This window comes from Cyprinodon variegatus, unplaced genomic scaffold, assembly GCF_000732505.1.
Source record: "Cyprinodon variegatus isolate N-32 unplaced genomic scaffold, C_variegatus-1.0 Scaffold2, whole genome shotgun sequence".
NCBI lineage: Eukaryota > Metazoa > Chordata > Actinopteri > Cyprinodontiformes > Cyprinodontidae > Cyprinodon > Cyprinodon variegatus.
Window position 1 is genome coordinate 677,818 of NW_015150455.1, and position 17,896 is coordinate 695,713.

The 17,896-nt window shown below is 38.1% G+C and overlaps 2 protein-coding genes across 2 annotated transcripts in view; both read left to right on the forward strand.

Annotated features, from left to right (window-relative positions):
• The window catches only part of ankrd28 (ankyrin repeat domain 28), a 26,316-nt gene extending 19,492 nt beyond the window's left edge, over window positions 1–6,824 (forward strand). The window contains exons 21-28 of the mRNA XM_015370122.1: window positions 811–1,030; window positions 1,299–1,386; window positions 1,493–1,576; window positions 1,710–1,855; window positions 1,955–2,037; window positions 2,152–2,234; window positions 2,323–2,414; window positions 5,299–6,824. Coding sequence (XP_015225608.1) covers window positions 811–1,030; window positions 1,299–1,386; window positions 1,493–1,576; window positions 1,710–1,855; window positions 1,955–2,037; window positions 2,152–2,234; window positions 2,323–2,414; window positions 5,299–5,582 — 1,080 coding nt within the window. The 3' untranslated portion in view covers window positions 5,583–6,824. The remainder of the gene's footprint in view (window positions 1–810; window positions 1,031–1,298; window positions 1,387–1,492; window positions 1,577–1,709; window positions 1,856–1,954; window positions 2,038–2,151; window positions 2,235–2,322; window positions 2,415–5,298) is intronic.
• A 414-nt stretch (window positions 6,825–7,238) lies between these two features.
• Window positions 7,239–17,404, forward strand: hacl1 (2-hydroxyacyl-CoA lyase 1). Its single transcript, XM_015403753.1, has 17 exons — window positions 7,239–7,289; window positions 7,437–7,541; window positions 7,611–7,651; window positions 7,746–7,826; window positions 9,633–9,705; window positions 9,781–9,858; window positions 9,946–10,040; window positions 10,139–10,251; window positions 10,373–10,508; window positions 11,459–11,564; window positions 11,664–11,747; window positions 11,823–11,924; window positions 12,002–12,156; window positions 13,773–13,931; window positions 14,080–14,187; window positions 14,264–14,450; window positions 16,961–17,404. Exons 1-17 carry the CDS (start codon window positions 7,239–7,241, stop codon window positions 16,991–16,993), a joined length of 1,707 nt encoding a protein of 568 aa, XP_015259239.1. The 3' UTR covers window positions 16,994–17,404.
• The last annotated feature ends 492 nt before the right edge of the window (window positions 17,405–17,896 follow it).

The following is a 17,896-nucleotide window of genomic DNA, read 5'->3' on the forward strand; positions in this document are numbered from 1 at the left end:
ATATATATATATATATATATATATATATATATATATATATATATCCTGGCTACATATACTGTATAATGGTTTATGCCATTAATTTTACTTCCTACATAAAAAAGGAAAGCTTAACTTTTTTGCTAAACTTATGTTTTAAACTTTGTTTTTCTTAAATGTATGTAAACATTTGCTTTGTTTTTATTTCCTTTTTTGTTTTAAGAACTGCTTACTATTAGTTTCCTTATGTCCCTCTTTGCCTTATTTGGATATTTATCACCTTCGCTGAACAGTTCCTTGGAAACCTGCATGAGGACAGGGTGCTAAGACAGCATTAGATTATGATTGAATAGAAAATGTCTACAATCTGCCAAAGCAGAGTTGAGAAAAGGCAGATTCTGTTTCATTTCTGTGATGTGCAAACCCTTCAGTGCTATTACCTGTTGTTTTATGTTTTGTTTTTATCCAACAAGGGTGCACTTAACCTGAGTGCTGCTGCTTTTTTAAATTAAATTATGTCTGATTATCTTTAAATTATACGGTTTTGTTGAAGCTTTAAATTGAGCAAAGGGTAATGTAAGCGTTTCTTGTTGGTTAAATTGCTGGAAAGGAAAAGTATATTTCACAGATGCTGTTCTGCAACATTTTATTGAATTTCATTTTATGTTTTCTAAGGTATGGGTTCGCTGAGATATGCAGAATTTAAACTTAAGAGAATTCAAACTATTTTTTTATTTTATAATTTTATCAACCTTTGTGCAGAGATTTGTTGTTACTCCAGAAATAAAATGCTCAGAAAAAAATCAATAAAAGTATTTCTCCTGTCATTAGTCTGTGACCGGTCACGAGGAATGTGTGGAGGCCTTACTTCAGCACAGCGCCAATGCCCTGGTACGAGACTGTAAAGGGCGCACGCCGATCCACCTGGCAGCGGCTTGCGGACACATTGGGGTACTCGGAGGCCTTTTGCATGCTGCCCAATCAGTGGAAACACTGCCTGCCTTAACAGACAGCCAAGGCTACACCCCACTGCACTGGGCCTGCTACAATGGTACAGACAAGAAGGTTTAAAGACCTTTTAAACCGAGCAATCAATAAATACAAATTGATATACACAGATGTAAACCTGATGTTGTAGCATGTAGGCACTTAAATGCAAGCATGTTGCTGATTTAGCAGAGAAGATGCAGCACTAAAATGCTTTTTATTGATTTATTTTTCAATTCAATGTCTTTATGCACCTAAATGATAAATGTGATGTTTTTAACTAAATAAAGATTAAAGTTTTTTTTGTTTTTAATTGATGCTCTCTCCCATAGGCCATGATACATGTGTGGAGGTTTTGCTCGAACAAGAGATTTTCCACAAGGCTGAAGGCAATTCTTTCAGTCCTCTCCACTGTGCTGTGTAAGTGCCTATTTAGGTTTGGCTTAATGTGTTAGAAAGCTCAGCTTTTAAACAAACAAATAACCCTGGGGCTGCATTTCTGTTTTTTTGTCTTTTTACTATTCAGAATTCGGGACAATGAAGGCGCAGCTGAGATGTTGATAGACACTTTAGGTCCTACTATTGTCAACTATAAAGACAGCAAAAACAGGTACACCTTATCATAAAGCTTTTAGCCTCAAAGAGTTAAGAGGTTACTGTTCACGTGAATCATAGTGAAATACTTCAATTTGCAATATCTGATGATTTTGAACTCCTTGTTCAAAATAATATTCTGTGCTCAGGACCCCCCTGCATGCCGCTGCCTTCACAGACCATGTGGAGTGTCTACAGCTGCTGCTGAGCCACAACGCTCAGGTCAACTGTGTTGATGCTGCAGGAAAGACCCCGCTGATGATGGCTGCTGAGAACGGTCAGACCAACGCTGTCGGTACGAATGCTCCAGTGTTTTTAACACAGTATGATTCCTATGTGGTACAAAATAAACAATGGAACATCAGATTAGACTCACTGTGTTTTCCCTGCGTAGAGCTACTGGTCAGCAGTGCAAAAGCAGATCTCACTCTACAGGATGCTGCAAAGAACACTGCACTACATCTGGCCTGCAGTAAGGTATGCCTGACCATCTGTGTGTAGTGTTTTAATCGCTGCAAGTATTTCATGCTTTGATCACTATTTTTTTTGCATGTAATCTAATTTTTTTTTTGTGTCTATCTGCATCTACAGGGACATGAAACCAGTGCCTTGTTGATATTGGAGAAGATTACAGACAGAAACTTCATAAATGCTACAAACGCCGCCTTACAGACGTATGCATCATTTAGCTCTTTATCGATCCGTCCAAAGCTTTGAACAAAAACGGCTTTTTAACAGAGCTGGATATCTCTTTGTTTAAAGACCCCTCCATGTGGCTGCAAGAAATGGGCTGATTGTGGTGGTGCAGGAGCTGCTTGCAAAGGGGGCCAGTGTCCTTGCGGTCGATGAAAACGGTAACCACTCTCACTTATTTAGGTGTTGAGGCTTTCTGTAAAGATATTCTTGTTTTTCCTCCAACATTTCTTTTTGTTAGTAGGGCTACGTTGTTTTCATTTTGACATTAGGACGTAGGTGTTATTTTAAACATTTTAATTGTATCCCATCTACAAGAAAAAATTGGATTTCTGTAGCAGCATTAAGTCTCAATCAAAGTGTTATGCAGAGTCATTTCCTTTTGTATATTTATGTAGAACACATTATGTTGGAAGTCTATAATTAAAAATAAGCATTTCCCTAAGTCATCCAAATATCTTTGTCTTAATTTAGTGAACATTTTGCTTTTTAATGGAGATCAAGACAAAATGTGTTTTTTTTTTTATCATTACACTAGAATAGTTATATGCAATTTTATTTTATTTTGTTTTGCATTTCTTGTAGTGACTAATTCAGTACTTAAGTCGATATGTCATGCACATTGTTTATATAAGCTGAGTGTAGCAGAACATGAAGGAAACCTTCAGATAATGGAGAGCAATGATTTTGTTTGAGCAGGGAGAGACCTCAGGCTGCATCCCATGCAGGGTAGGTAGCCATCTGCCACAGGTTGCTCTGCCAGGTAACACCCACCAAGTGTGAGGAGACTGGATTTGCAGACTTTTTAGCAGCTGACACAGATCAAATAATTGTAACTATAGAGGTTTAAATACCTGTTTTCAGATACTTGGAGAAAAAAAAAACAAGGATAAACCAAAGGAGAAAGCTGGAATGATATTGGTTTATTGGTTTAACGCTGCATATTAAGATGAACTTGATCAATCAGGACAGATTTCTTAAATGTGGTTCTGTGCAGACTTGCTGCTCCTTTGTCTTGATTCAGGCAGGAGTAGCAGTAGGAGATCATTCACTCCTGGCAGTTGATCGCTGAATAGTTGATCGGTTTACATGCAAGAAAAGCTATTGCTGTCACATTAGATAGATTTAGTCACTTGAACTGCCAAATGTTCAGGGGAGTCAGGAATGTCACACACCCTGTTCAGAGACCTTAAGGACCAGCAACTAATACCTTATATAATCATTCTATGACCCCTTTAAAGTTTTGTGTCCGTTCAGGTTAAAAAATGTCTCATTGAACAGGAGAAAAATGTTTCCTTTCTTGCAAACATTTTTGCGCAAAGTTAAAGGATCCTTTTGCACATCTTTGAACGCAACAGCCTGGTTGTGCTGTAGATAGTGACGATTGGATGTGTTACTTTGGGTTGTCCCCCCAGTTTTTAGAAAAACTTTGCATTTTGTGTTCTTTTGCTCAACATCTATTGTGTAATTTTGGTGCCACGGAACTGAACATGCAGTGTGAAAAATGTGCACCGTTTAAACTCACACACCCTCACTCAACCCTTCTGCCGCACGCTCAACCTCTTCTCTGCACGCTCAGCTTTATCTCTGCTCTAACTCGGCTCCACCAGAGTAACTGATTTGATTTCGTTTACAGCTGTGTTAGACGCTTCTTTACTGGGCTCATCTGCCATTCTCTTTGTTTACGCTTTTGACTGGATCAGTGGAGTCACATGATTCCCCATATGCTGCAGTTTCTTAAAGGGGAAGGAAATACCAGCCATCAGCGAACACAGATTAAAAAGAAGCAAAACTAGGTTTATTTATTTTACCAACATGGGAAAATTGTTGCTGGTTATTGTAGTGCATGATGGTAATGGTATATATTCAGTTTATCGCCCAGATCTAAGTCAGGCTCGCCTCCACAGATGGCCTGCCGCTGGAAGCCAGCTCCTTAAGAGTATCTGGACTCTTCTATTGAGGTGGGAGAGTCGCAGGGCTGGAGTGGGTCTGCTTGTCTCCCCCCAGCTTAGCCGCCTCGTGTTGGAGTTTAAACCAGTGGATGAGAGGGCTGCATCCGTTCGCCTTTGAGTAGGGGGACGGTCTTTGATCATGTTCCTCCACCTGGACGGGCATGATCAGAGGGAACAGACCCCCAGCTCTGAGCCTGAGTGGTGTTTCATTTTTGGGCTTCTCTCTAAGTCAAGAATTGTCCATAATGGAAATTATTTTCGAATATAAGGATGTCCATTGTTACAGTAGGCACCAGGACAACCCTAGGTTGGATGCCAGTGATCTTTGTAGTCGATCTTCGGCTGAATGTCTTGGACCCTCGGGTGAAAAGAGGGGCGGAGCTATCACCAATCACCACCTGATGGTGATCTGACTACGCTGGAAGAGGAGGAAGCAGGACTGACTCATCAGGCCCAAACAAGTAGTGAGGGTCTGCTAACGTCTGTTCAACGTTGTGTGAAGCAGCTGGGATCAGAATCAGCTCCTCCAGGTCTGAGGCCATGGTTCTCGACTGGAGAAATGTCCCCTTCAGCTTGGAGGAGAGTTCCTGCCTCGGGTGGAGGAGTTCAAGTATCTTTGGGTCCTGTTATGGGGTGGGGGGAGAATGGAACAGGAGATCATTAATTTATTCCCTCACCTATGGTCATGAAATCTAGATCATGAGCAACAGAACAAGATCCTGGATAGAAGTGGCTGAAATGAGCTTTCTCGTTACACTCTCCAAAGTGGAAACTTTTCTCAACAACCTGCTTGATTTTTTTCCTTTTTCTTTTTTGTTTCCTCCTGATGTTGCAAAAGCTTTCCCACCTGTATTTGCTGTTGTCGGGACACCAAAAGAGATTATACTGGGCTTTTGTTTATCTGTTAATACAGAGAGAAAGGATTGGCATTTGATATGTTTTAGAAATGTTACTTATATAAAGTGTTTTACAGTAATGAGCCTGATTAATTTGCACCAAAGTTTGTCAGATTTTGGAGACATTTAGGTTTGCTAGGAACTATTGGTAATTTTCCTTGGCTTGTTTATATCCTGTATGCCTCATTGTTTTTCAGGTTACACGCCCGCCTTGGCTTGTGCCCCCAACAAAGACGTTGCAGACTGCCTCGCTCTCATCCTGGCCACCATGATGCCTGTTTCCCCCTGCACCTTGGCGCCCACCCTTCCTTTCAGTGCCGTTAACCACTACACCACCAGCCCCTCCAAGAGCGCCACCTTCGACAGCCTGCCAACGTTGCGCAGCGACCACACCTCCTACTGCAGCTTCAACAACATCAGCCATCACGACGGCTTCTACAAAGACGAGGAACTCAATGACTCTGATTCCGAGACGTACTGAAGCAGGCAAAAGAGGAATGGCGCTGAATGCACAAGCACATACACTGTGTCTTAAAAACAAAAAGAATCACCTACCACAAGCTTGGGAGGGCTTCTCAAGACGCAATCTCCTAAACAGGAGCCTTGAGAGTCTCCACTGGAGAGCAAAAGAAGGGAGGAGGTGCAACAGGCTGGCCCATGCTCATCCCAACCTTATCCAGCACAAGGTGCCCTTCAGCTGATACTGGAGCTCAGTAACCACTGCTTTACCAACGCTGACTCTTCAAGTGTTAGAAACTGATGTTGTCTGGCAGAAGGCAGCTGTTTTAAGGCAATAACATGCTGAAAAGGTGTGTGTGCACACCAATGGATAGTTACACCAAGAGGGACCAAAAGAGTTTTAACTCTGTTTTAACTACGTAAATGACTAAGTTTGATTTCAGTTGGCTTTTTCTGATCAGTAAGGATAAAGAGAGTAGTTTCCATCCAGTATCTGCACACTACATCTGTCATAATGAATTTAAAACTTGTACTTCATATTGGGGGGGGTCATGTATTTTTCAAAAATCAAAATTTTAATAAACAAATTTAAATGTCTTAAACTCCCTTTTTATTTTAAATGGCTGATTCACTATCCTGAGTAAATTTCAGACATTTGTTACATGTGACAGGTTATTAGAGATCGACCTTACCTTTGTATATTCACCTCTTCATCACAGTTTAGAATTGAAATGACTAATTATTTGTACACTTTTGGTTCATTTTGTTTGTTCATTTTGTGCCTTCTAAGTTAAAAAAAAAATGGGTTTGGAGAGGCAGCTGTGAAATTGTGCTTTTGGTGAGTTTAACCACTGATCTGGCACTGAGGAATCTCTGGCTCTGCTTGGACATGAGAAACACTGAAAATGAATATAATTGCATTTTGGAAAGCATTTGGTTTTCTTCCAAGTGACGTTTGTTCTTTCTAATATTAGTTTTGCTTGCTTTAACTTAAATTAAAAAAACAACAAAAAACAAAACAAGACTCTTATACCAGAATGCAGAAACTCACAGTTTTGATCATTAAAATGCTATTTTAACTGGAAGTGTGTACATTTGTTAGAATCGATAGAATGGGAAGATTTTCATTTCTTTCCCTTGCTTTTTCTTGAAGAGGAATGAAACTAGCATGTACATAGAAATTTTGACTGTGAATTCAAAATTGCATTGAGTTCTTTCAGTACTGAGATTGCTGTATATTTTATGAGTAATAAATGAGTTATTTAATAAGGAGCATGAGTCTTTTTTTTTTTTTTTTTGTATTGCCTATAATTGTATTACTTCAATTTACCACAAGGTGGATACTTGTCCCAGAAGAAATAATTAAAAAAAAATGTTAAGAGAAAAAAATTAATTTAACATTTTAAATTGTCTGGAGAAAGATTAAGAATTTTGCTAGACTGAGACGCCGCTAACACCCAATTATTTTACTTAGCAGAGGGCTGTAGTGCTTCTAAACAAAGAACCAATCAGCAGCGGGGGAGGGGCTGGGCTTCTGATTGGTCCGTAATCCGGAAATAAACCAAAATGGGCGTGTCGAAGGCGCTCTAGGTTCCAAAGAGTCAAAGCTATGACATTAGTTTGAGTTATTAGCCCAAGTTTAATAAACCGAAGGATTAAAAGGGATTTCTCAGGAGTCATGGACGAAGTGACAGGCGCTCAGCTCATTGCTGAGTCTCTGAAGACTCAGGTAAGATGTTGAAATGTAGCTTTAATGCACCAGAACTGTGTCAGAGTTCATGGTCTGGGTAAAAAAAAAATAAAAAAAACTTGCCCAACTGCCAAACCTCAAACTATTTGGCGTTAATGTAATTCCGAGCTGTTTTCCATCCTGCAGAAAGTGGAGTTCATGTTTGGGATAGTTGGTGTTCCTGTGATAGAAGTGGCCATGGCTGCTCAGGCTGCTGGGGTCAAATATGTGGGAATGAGGAACGAGCAGGCGGTAATAACAGAAGCTCAGTGTTTGACTAAACCATTAGCATCATGTTCATTTATGGTTGTCTTCCAACAGGCGTGCTATGCTGCATCTGCGGTTGGATACATAACAGGGAGGTAAGTGTTTGAGTTGCTGAACAGAACAATGTGCACAGCTGCTGTGTCACTTTATCCACATGTTGCTTATTGTTGATCTGATGTGTGAATCCAGACCAGGAGCCTGCCTGGTGGTGTCTGGACCTGGACTCATCCATGCTCTGGGGGGGATGGCCAACGCTAACATTAACTGCTGGTACACCAGAAACAATAAACAAAGCTTTGACATGCTCTCACTACACATGTTATTCATTAAGTTTCTTTCTCTTTTTTTTTTACATTTAGGTTTTGGGGGAATTTTTAACTCTTTAAAATCCCTTTTGATCACTTGCCTTACTAATCCCCACCCCTCAGTGAGGTCTAGAAGCACTAGATCTATATCCAGCTATTCAGCAAAGATCCTGCTACATGGCTGTACATTTTATTTTGGCATTTGACCAATTAGATGAGCACTTGAATGATATATTACCTGCTGGAAATTAAGTTGAAAAGCAAAAGCTAAAAATTCAAGAAAATAAAAGGTAAAAAGCTAATTGAAAAGTTAAAAAGTTAATAAGCCAAGTTAGCAATTATATTTAGGTATATAAACTAAAAAATTTAAGTGCTAGTATCAGCATTAATGTCTCTAAGGTTATGTTGGACCAAAAAAAAAATGTGTTCCTTTCACTCTCTGAGTGTTTTTTAAATTAATTTCTTGTAGACACACTTTTGTTAGTTTTCTTAATATATTGAGGCAAGTTGGTGCTTCCTGTTATTACACTGACATTAATTTTTACCGTCAAAATATCCATATTTTTTGAATGTAACAAAGGTAATAAGGTCTGGTCCTGGATTCAATTACACTATTGACTGGATTTTTTTTATTTTCAAAGTATTTCTCTGAGTGTCCTATAAAGGGTTTTAAATGGAACAGCAACACGTGAAGGTGAGCAAAATTAGCAATTCAATTAATTAAAAAAAATAATAATATAGCACATAAAAAACATGCTTTGCAAAGAGATTCACAATAGAATAGAGTAAAATTCAACTTTATTGTCATTTAACTGTCAAAAGTACAAAGCAACGAAATGTAGTTTGCATCTATCCAGAAGTGCTATACAGGATATATATATTTATTTATATGTGTACAGAGACTATGTATGTATGGACTATAAATGGTATACATAAACAGAGACTAATTGTAAGAGGCTATAAAAAATAAATATGAAAACTATATACAGATTATGCAGGAAAGTTAGGAAATGGATTTTATATACATTAGCGGGGTTATAATACAGGATAAATAGTTACTATATCACAGATAAAAAGGGTTTAAAACAGAATTATGAATAAAAATAGAATAGTAATAAAAATTGCAATAAATTCACAATAAAAGGGAGAAAATAATGAATACTGCATTGGATTTACCTTTCAATTCCAATAGTTCCTCAAGTCTGGGATCAATATAATGCATTGTTTTCATCTTCTTTCAGTTAGTGTTGTAATGCATAGTTTTTAATTGTTTTTGACATATGAAAATCTGAGAAGTGCAGTGTTTATATGTAACCGGGATCTTTATGACCTGATACATGTGATTAGGCTACTAATTTGTGAACGGGGTCCAATATGGCAGCTTCGTGCTGGATGGATCTTAATAACTTGTCTTAGAAGCTGCAAAAGAATGGAGACTGTGTTAGAGATTCAACTTTTATTTTCATTATTAGAAGGGCTCAGTCAGTAAAAATCTTCATTAATAATGCAGGGAAGAGTCAAAGCTACACGATTTAGTCCAGCTAAGATTGTGTTTTGTTAAGAGTGGATACATTTTAACCCAGCAGATCCGTAGGGGAAAGCTGGTCTACCCTCCACTAAATAGATAAATGATACTTTGTGTTTTTCTACCACAAAACACCCGATAAAAGATACTGAAGTTTGAGGTTTTAATAGTGTAAAACTGGAAAAGGTTAAAGTGATATGAATACTTTTGCACGGAGCTGTAAAGTAGGTTTTGATTTTTTTACAGGCCGGTGATTGTGATTGGAGGCTCCTCTGATCGAAGCCAGGAGACAACAGGAGCCTTTCAGGAGTTCCCTCAGGTCTCTGGTGCTCCTTGTGGATTATTCTCTGTATTCAATTCACTGTTCTGATTCCTTTTTTTTGTTTGTTCTCAGGTGGAGTCATGCCACCTATACAGCAAGTTCTCTGCCAGGCCCAGTAGTCTGGAAGCCATTCCTTCAGTCATAGAAAAGGTGATTACAGGTCATCTCTTTTTATGTTGTAAAATCCATGTTTTTCTTAATAGTTAACTACATTATACCATGTCTGTTCGCCTGTAGGCAGTCCGCACCAGCATATATGGTCGCCCAGGAGCTGTTTACGTCGACATTGCTGGGGACATGGTCAATGCTAAAATAGAACGCAACAAAGTCAGGTTGGTTTCATTTCTTGCATGGTTTTTATTTAAGCTATCCTCATGTAGAGAAGCTGGTTTAAGTATTAAATATTATTATAAATGTGTCTCTGATGCAGAGAGGTGCCCTGCTGTCCACCTCCTCCTGTGAGCTCGGCTGCAGGCGATGCAATTGAAAAGGCCGTCTCTGTCCTGAAAGCAGCAAAAACACCGTTAGTCATCATTGGAAAGGGTAATACAACGAAAGGGTTATTTTTTCAAACCCGCCAAACTTTCAATCACTGCTGATAGGATAGGGATTTCAATTTATTTGTTTGCAGAATGATTCTGTGAGGGTTTGTTTTACTAAACAGGAGCTGCGTACAGCAGAGCCGAAGATGTGCTGCGGCAGTTTGTGGAGGAGACTGGGCTGCCGTTCCTCCCCACACCAATGGGGAAAGGAGTCCTGCCTGACGATCATCCCAACTGTGCTGCTGCCGCCCGCTCCAGGTCAGCGCCTCCGACCTACAGTTAGCCCAAGCTCAAGAAACAAACATTTAATAACAGGACCTCCATTTGAGAAGTGTTTTCACCTGTTTCATGGTGACATAATAAATGTTTTAACGGCTTCTTGTAATAACAATGAATTTTAGTTTATTTTTCAATCTGAACTGTTTGCTCAGGATACACATCTGGATAAAACGGAAGTTAATTGTCTAGAAAACATATAAGAAGAAATCATCTTCTCTCTTGCCAACACATCTGAGAAAACAAAGGAAACTTAGTATAACATGAAAGCTCTCACAGGGATTAAATACTTCAAATTTCAAATGAACATTCCTGCATTTCCTGTATTGATCATTCTGTAGCTCTGTGTTGGTTGCCTCTTGGCCACCAGTTGATCTTTCACCTTTAAATTCAGAAGCAAAGGCCTGCAGCTTTTAATGGTAGCAGCTAGTTTATCATCTTTGGCCCTCAGCATTACACATACCCAACAGCACCAACATGTGGTCATGATAAAGTACTTTTCCACATACTTATTCCTTGTTTAACGGCAGCCATCTCAAGTGTTCTGTGAAGCAAACTACTTTTTAACCCTCTTTAGCAAAGAACACAGTTCTCATAAATCTAGCAAATATTGTGTGTTTAAATTTATGATGGTATGACAGTAAACGCTCTTATTCATATTCATTCTTTAATATTTAATTCTATCCTGCCTATTATTCACGGTGGGTCCTTATCCAGTCTGAAACTGTTGTACCATGCTATGCTCAAAAGCTAGGGAAGCATATACCCATAGATTACTAATTTGATTTTAAAAGTCTTCTAGTTGCAAAAAAAGTTATGCTGGATTATAAAAAAGGTTTGGCTACATATCCTTTAAAGAACCTGTTTTTTTTTCTCTACATTTTACTGATATTTTGCCACAACAATAAAATAAATGTAATGTTGTTACGTAGAGCGCTTCTTCATGCCGATGTGGTGCTTCTGCTGGGAGCCAGGCTGAACTGGATGCTGCATTTTGGTCTGCCTCCCAGATTTAACCCTCATGTTAAGGTCATTCAGGTGTGTGAATGTGCATGAATCAAGCCACACTAAAACCTGGTATAAAGGCAGTAACCTGTTGCTGCTTTGGAGTAAAATAAAACCACCAACTTCTTGCAGGTTGACCTTTGCGCAGAGGAGATGGGAAACAACGTGACTCCAAGGGTGGCTCTCTTGGGGGACATTGGTGCTGTTGTGGCTCAGGTCTGTCAACAGATTCACCTGTTTGTATTTTCTGTAGCTGGAGACTGATTTAATAATTCGATCTCTGCCGTTTAGCTTTTGACTTGCATCCGCAATGATGGCTGGAGATATCTGTCCAATTCGGAGTGGTGGGGCACGCTCAAAGAGAAGATTGCTGCTAACGCGAAAATATCAAAGGTGTGTTTCCCTCACTCATCCTGCTGCTTCATTACCTTCGGAGGTATTCCTAATAGGAGTTTTTGCATTCGTTGCAGGCTCTCGCCCTCAAAGGAACATTGCCCATGAACTACTACACCGTGTTTCATCACATTTCCCAGTTGCTTCCACATGATTGCATCATTGTTAGCGAAGGTGCCAACACCATGGACATCGGACGCACCATGCTTAATAATTACCTACCCCGACACAGGTGAGGCGGCTTCTTTCTAAAGCGTCGGGTGCTGCAGCCGTGCACTGATGGAGCTGAGTGCAGAAGTTTAACAAATAATTAAAGAAATTCAAGTTAACACAGTTATGCCCTAAATTCAGTAAAGAAGTCAAACCTCAATTCCAGAATTTGGACAAACATGAGAGAAATTCCAGTATTAAAGAAGCATAGGGTTGTTTTGTTTACATGTTTGCGCCATAAGTGCTGTGAACATGGATGGGAGAAGAAGAACAGCACAGGTCTTATGTTTAGAAGCGTAAAGTCATCTAGGGAAAGAATGTTCTAAACATTAAGTTATTTTGAACAAAAAATCTTTGTAGCAAAAAGAGACTTTTTATCTTTTCCCAGGGTAGATATCAACCCTGTTAATAAAGACTCAGCAGAACAGCCAGTCGAAGAACAGGGAACAATGTGTCCCAGCCATGTGCACAACCAGAGCATCAGCCTGAATTACTCCCTCATAAACTGACTAAAGGGGCCTATTATAAAGGCAATTGTGGTACATAGAGGAAAACTCATTGATGTTGGGAAATTGAAAGGTATTTTATGAGAAATTAAATATATCTTTCTTCTTATCTTGTGCAATCCAAATTTAAACATTTGAATTTTAACATACCGGTACCTGATATTTGAAAAGAAAAGCGCTGGAGTGAAATGTTACATTTCTTAGCACCTTAATAACCATCACTATTCCCAACAACCTCAATAGGTTGTTACATTCATGCTGATTTTGCACAGTTCTGTCTTAGTCAGTTTAATAACATGCTGCTGTCATTTTGCACAGCTTTAATGTTGCTGCTGTTTTCAAATATCCATTACTGTAAAAATGTCCATAGCTGTATATTGGTTATTTATTCTCCCGGTGCACAGTATTTATATTGTAAAAATAATTTACAGTAGCCTACTTATTTGTTCACTTTTTTAACTCTTGACTATTCTGTTATTTTTATACACTTTTCTAAAGTCCACACTTGTGTGACTACTTTTGCTATAATCTTTGCTGCTGTAACACAAAAATTGTCCCTATTGTGGAACAATAAAGGGATATTCTATTTTATTCATCCAAATTTAAACAGTTGAATTGAAACATACCTGATATTTGAAGGTCTGCAGTTTAATTTCTTAGCACCTCTTTTAAAAAATGCCCATCTTTTATTGCAGCATAATCATTTCTAACTAAAAATTAGGGGGAAAACATTTAATCAGAATCAATATTTTTGCTTTAGAGATGACAGACAAAATTGTAGCCTTAAAAATCCCATTAAAAAATTAAACTGAAGTGTTTCTTATTCAGACCTATTTTTCAATTGTTCAGAGTGTCTTTGTGCTTCTTCATGATTCAATCTATGAGTTTCTGTTTGTCTGGGGTTTAAATAGCCCAAAATGGTCCGATTCTCTCACATTAGGACATGTCGTAGGAGTTGACTAAACCTCGTCTCAGTGGTGAAAACAGTTGGGACAATGGATTTTTATTCCCATGCTGAATAAAAGATTCATTAGTCTAAAGGTTTTCCACACTAACAATAGAGTGCTGGTTAAATTGTCAGGATAAAGTCTGAATGTCAGAGTCTGTGTTTGGTCACTATGGTGATGTGAAGGTTGGACGCCGGCACCTTTGGAACGATGGGAGTTGGCCTTGGCTTTGCTATAGCAGCAGCTGCAGTGGAGGGGACCAAGATCAAACCCCAAAGAGTCGTCTGCGTGGAAGGAGACAGCGCCTTCGGCTTCTCCGGCATGGAGGTTGAGACCATGTGCAGGTCCATTACACCGTGTTCATATATGATGTCTATATATATATATATATATATATATATATATATATATATATATATATATATATATATATATATATATATATGCACCAGCAGGCATTACCTTTAATGCTATGTCTTTCTTTTAAATTAGGTATAATCTGCCTGTGATCGTTATTGTGGTAAATAATAACGGTATTTACAGTGGATTAGACCCTGAGACTTGGAAAGAAATGTCAAAAATGGGCAACCTGACTTCTGTGTGAGTCTTTCATAAATCTAATTTTTGTTCCTATGTATTCTAAGGTGTGTTACAGCGAAAGCGTCTTCTCTTTCAGGGCCCCTCCTGTCGCCCTCCTGCCTGAGGCCCGCTATGACGAAGTGATGACAGCGTTTGGAGGTCGAGGGTTTCTTGTCAGGACCCCAGAGGAGCTGCGAGACGCCTTGCAGCTCAGCCTGGACGACTGGGAGAGGCCGTGTCTGCTCAACGTCCTAATTGACCCGTCATCTGATAGAAAGCAGCAGGTAGATGACCTACGTAGATTAGTCGGGGATATAAAGGATTTATGCCTTTTGAATTTCCTCCACATTTTTACAAAAACAAAGCAGCACACCATGAGTAAGTCCAAAGAAAAGAATGGTGTTTTTTATTTTTGCAAATATTAGTAGTAGTCAAAGAATTTTTTTCACTTTCCTTTTTCTCTTCATTAAGAAAAGTTCTATGCGCAAAAAGTTATATGTCACAAAAAAAAAAAAAAAACATTGGACATCACACTGGCAGCATCACTCTGTTAGATCCACAGGGAAGCTGCTCAGAGTTGATAAGGAAAATGGATGGAGTGAAATAACAAACAGTGGGGATCGGAAAACAAAACCTGCAGCAAATGACTTGAGACTGGATGGGAGTTTTACCTTCCACATAACAACAAATACAAACGCTGTAGATCAAAACACATTCATGCAAAAATTAAATCTAGATCCAGTTCAGAATCCATGGCAGGATTTGGAAATTGATGTTTATAGCTGTTCTTAATTTGACTAAGCTAGAGTTATAATGCAAGGAATAATAAACATGTTAAATTCTTAAGATGTGCTAAGCTGGTGGAAGTAAACTCTAAAGGACTTTCAGCTGTAGCTGCAGTGAAACATTATTCACAGGGAATTAGGGAATTCACATCACATTTTCGAGATTTCTATCTGAAAAAACTAGAAAAAAAAATTAAAGTAATTTAAATCCTGTTTTACACTGATACCCTTGTGCTGGTATATCAGATAAAACCCCATATAAAAAACACTTTTTCCAAATTAAAGTTACAGCCTTTTCTTAAATGGTATCAATTTTTTATCTGTCCTCCAAATTCTACACACAACCTTTAATGACAATGTGAAGAGGAGTTGTTACAAACATACTGAAAACAGAAAACTAAGACTTCACATTTCCATAAGCATTCACAGCCTTTTCTGTAAAGCTACAAATTGAGCTGAGGTCATGCTGTCAATGAATCATCTTCAAGATGTTTCTACAGGTTAAATGGAGTCCACCTATGGTATATTTAGTCAGTGGTGAAAAGTAACAAGTACATTTACTTTATTACTGTAGTTAGGTTCTTTTTTTTTTTTTTTTGAGTATCTTTACTTAACTCGAGTAATTTTTTGGTGGGGTACTTAAATCTCTCACTATCTCAACATATAAGATAGCAGCCATTCCACAAATGTGAAAAACTCGGCAGATATTATTGTTAGTTTGTACATTTTATTAAGGTGTTAGTTGTTTCCATATGGTGAAGTTTTTCAGTAGGATGAATTCTCAAATCAGAGTTGCAATTTCTTTGTGGTAATTGATTGAACCTTAAACCTCTATTCCATAGTGAAAGTTTGAGGAAAATCACAACACTCCTGTTCTCTTTTTGGTTTGTTTTTAAATAAGCAATAGTAATCAAAATAGCTGTCCTTATTTTTTGTGGCATTTTTATGCTAACGTTCTTTACAGGTGGTGTAGAAGTTGAGGCAGATGGTTCTATGCATCAATACATTAGGTGGTTTCTGAAAGTTATAAGCTTCTTTGAAGTTACCCTGAAAATTACACAGAAATTTACTGATATTTGAATTTTAAGTGTTATAAATTATTTTCTGCAAGCTCTTTATATTGAAGTGTAACAGTAAGGTGACCAAATAAAATATGGAAAAATTAATAACTGGGATATGAATCTCTGCACAAGGTTTAAAAATGACGGACAGTAAGTCTCCTGGCTCGCTGTGGGTTAGAGAGGAACCACCTTCACCGTTTACATGGTAACCTCGGTAACATCTTAAGCATGATAAACACCAAACGTATTACATGAATGAGTAAAGCAGGGTTCCAATAAACTCTCTTAGATTTGTTAAATAAGAACTTGTTTAATAAAAAGAAAGATAAATCAGCATAGTCTTTTAAAAAGTCTAGATAATTATTATATAAAGATTAATTCTCTGTATTGTATCCCTAGATGTTGCAAATATTCTAAGCCAGTTAGGGCAAAGGCGAGGGATTTTAGACCCTCGTTCTTGTGCAGCTGGCTGGGCTGTAAGACAAAGAGGGCCGCAGTTCGGTATAGCATCAAACAGCATCAAACAGCTCAACCCTCGTCTCATCCTCCCACTGCTTTGTAGACCGACATCCCACACTGAGCATTAATCCGTGCACCCTAGGTGAACAACCGAGCTGGTGTATCCCTCTCACAATCCTTCCATTTTGCTCTGAGCTGACCTTTCTATTTCAGGGATCCTGTAATTAGAAAGCACGGCCCTCTGTGTTTATGTTAAATGTATCCACGCAACCCCTCGGCAGGCGAATCTGAAGGTGGCATGAAGGTCTATGTCTCTGGTTCATAGCCCCATGAGGGAAAAACTCTCCCTATGTGTGAAGTGGGGTTATCAAATTGTTGTTTAACATATATTTCATGTTCTTAGACAAGAAGTTGGATCTTGGAAGATGAAAGCTAAATGAAGGACTCTCAGCTCAGAAAAGTTAATGATTGGAATGTCTGTTTTTGCAGGAGTTTCCTTGGCTCACACGCTCCAACCTTTAAGCTGAAAAACTTCATCCAGGACATCATCGGTGGAGCAGAGATTGTTTCCATCCTCTAAACATGAAGCTGCTCTAATTTTGTGGATTGTTTCTATGAAATAATTAATGTTTTATGATTCTTATCGTGCTGTAGAAGCTAACATTTCACACTTCATTTAGTGAAGCTTTTTTCTCCTAAAATTAAATCAGTATTTTCTTCTGAAAATTGCTGAAATGATAAAGATATGAATTGACACTGTGTGGTAAAATAAACTCAAGATTCTGACAAAGATTTGTGAGGTTGCTGTTTGTCCAGACAGCCAAAATAAAATCAAATTAAAAAACAAAGTCTTAAGTATTGATTTCTCTCATGTTTGTCCAATTCTTGAGTTCAACTTTAATATGAACATGATACATTATGGTGAAGGCCATTATTAAGAAAATAAAACTATATCTATGTATAAACTTCTCTAGTTTGTTTCATTGACTAGTAGACCTGACCAGAGATCTGCAACCTGAGACTGTCTGGATTTCCAGAAGGGCTTCTAATAAATTATAAAGACTCCATTAATACTTTTAGAAGTCATTACAAGGACTACTTACTTTTTTCATCAGTTAATCGCAATAAAGTGATTAACTGATGAAAAAAGTCATAGAAGAAAAGTTCTGGCCCAAAAATATCAAAATCTCTTGGAAGAATATATATTTGTCATGTTGCTAAGGTTTAGATTTGTTTATTTTTAAACCTTAAGATAGAAATAAAATAGATACTTGTTTAAAACAATTGTGTAAAGTAGATATTTATTGATACTATTTATGCAAAAAGGTTATGCAGCAGTTGTAGCTTTAAAGAAATGTTGCTTAGCTGGACTGAACATGAGCTAGACCACATTAAGCTTGCAAATTTTGTTTTGAAGGAGATAAA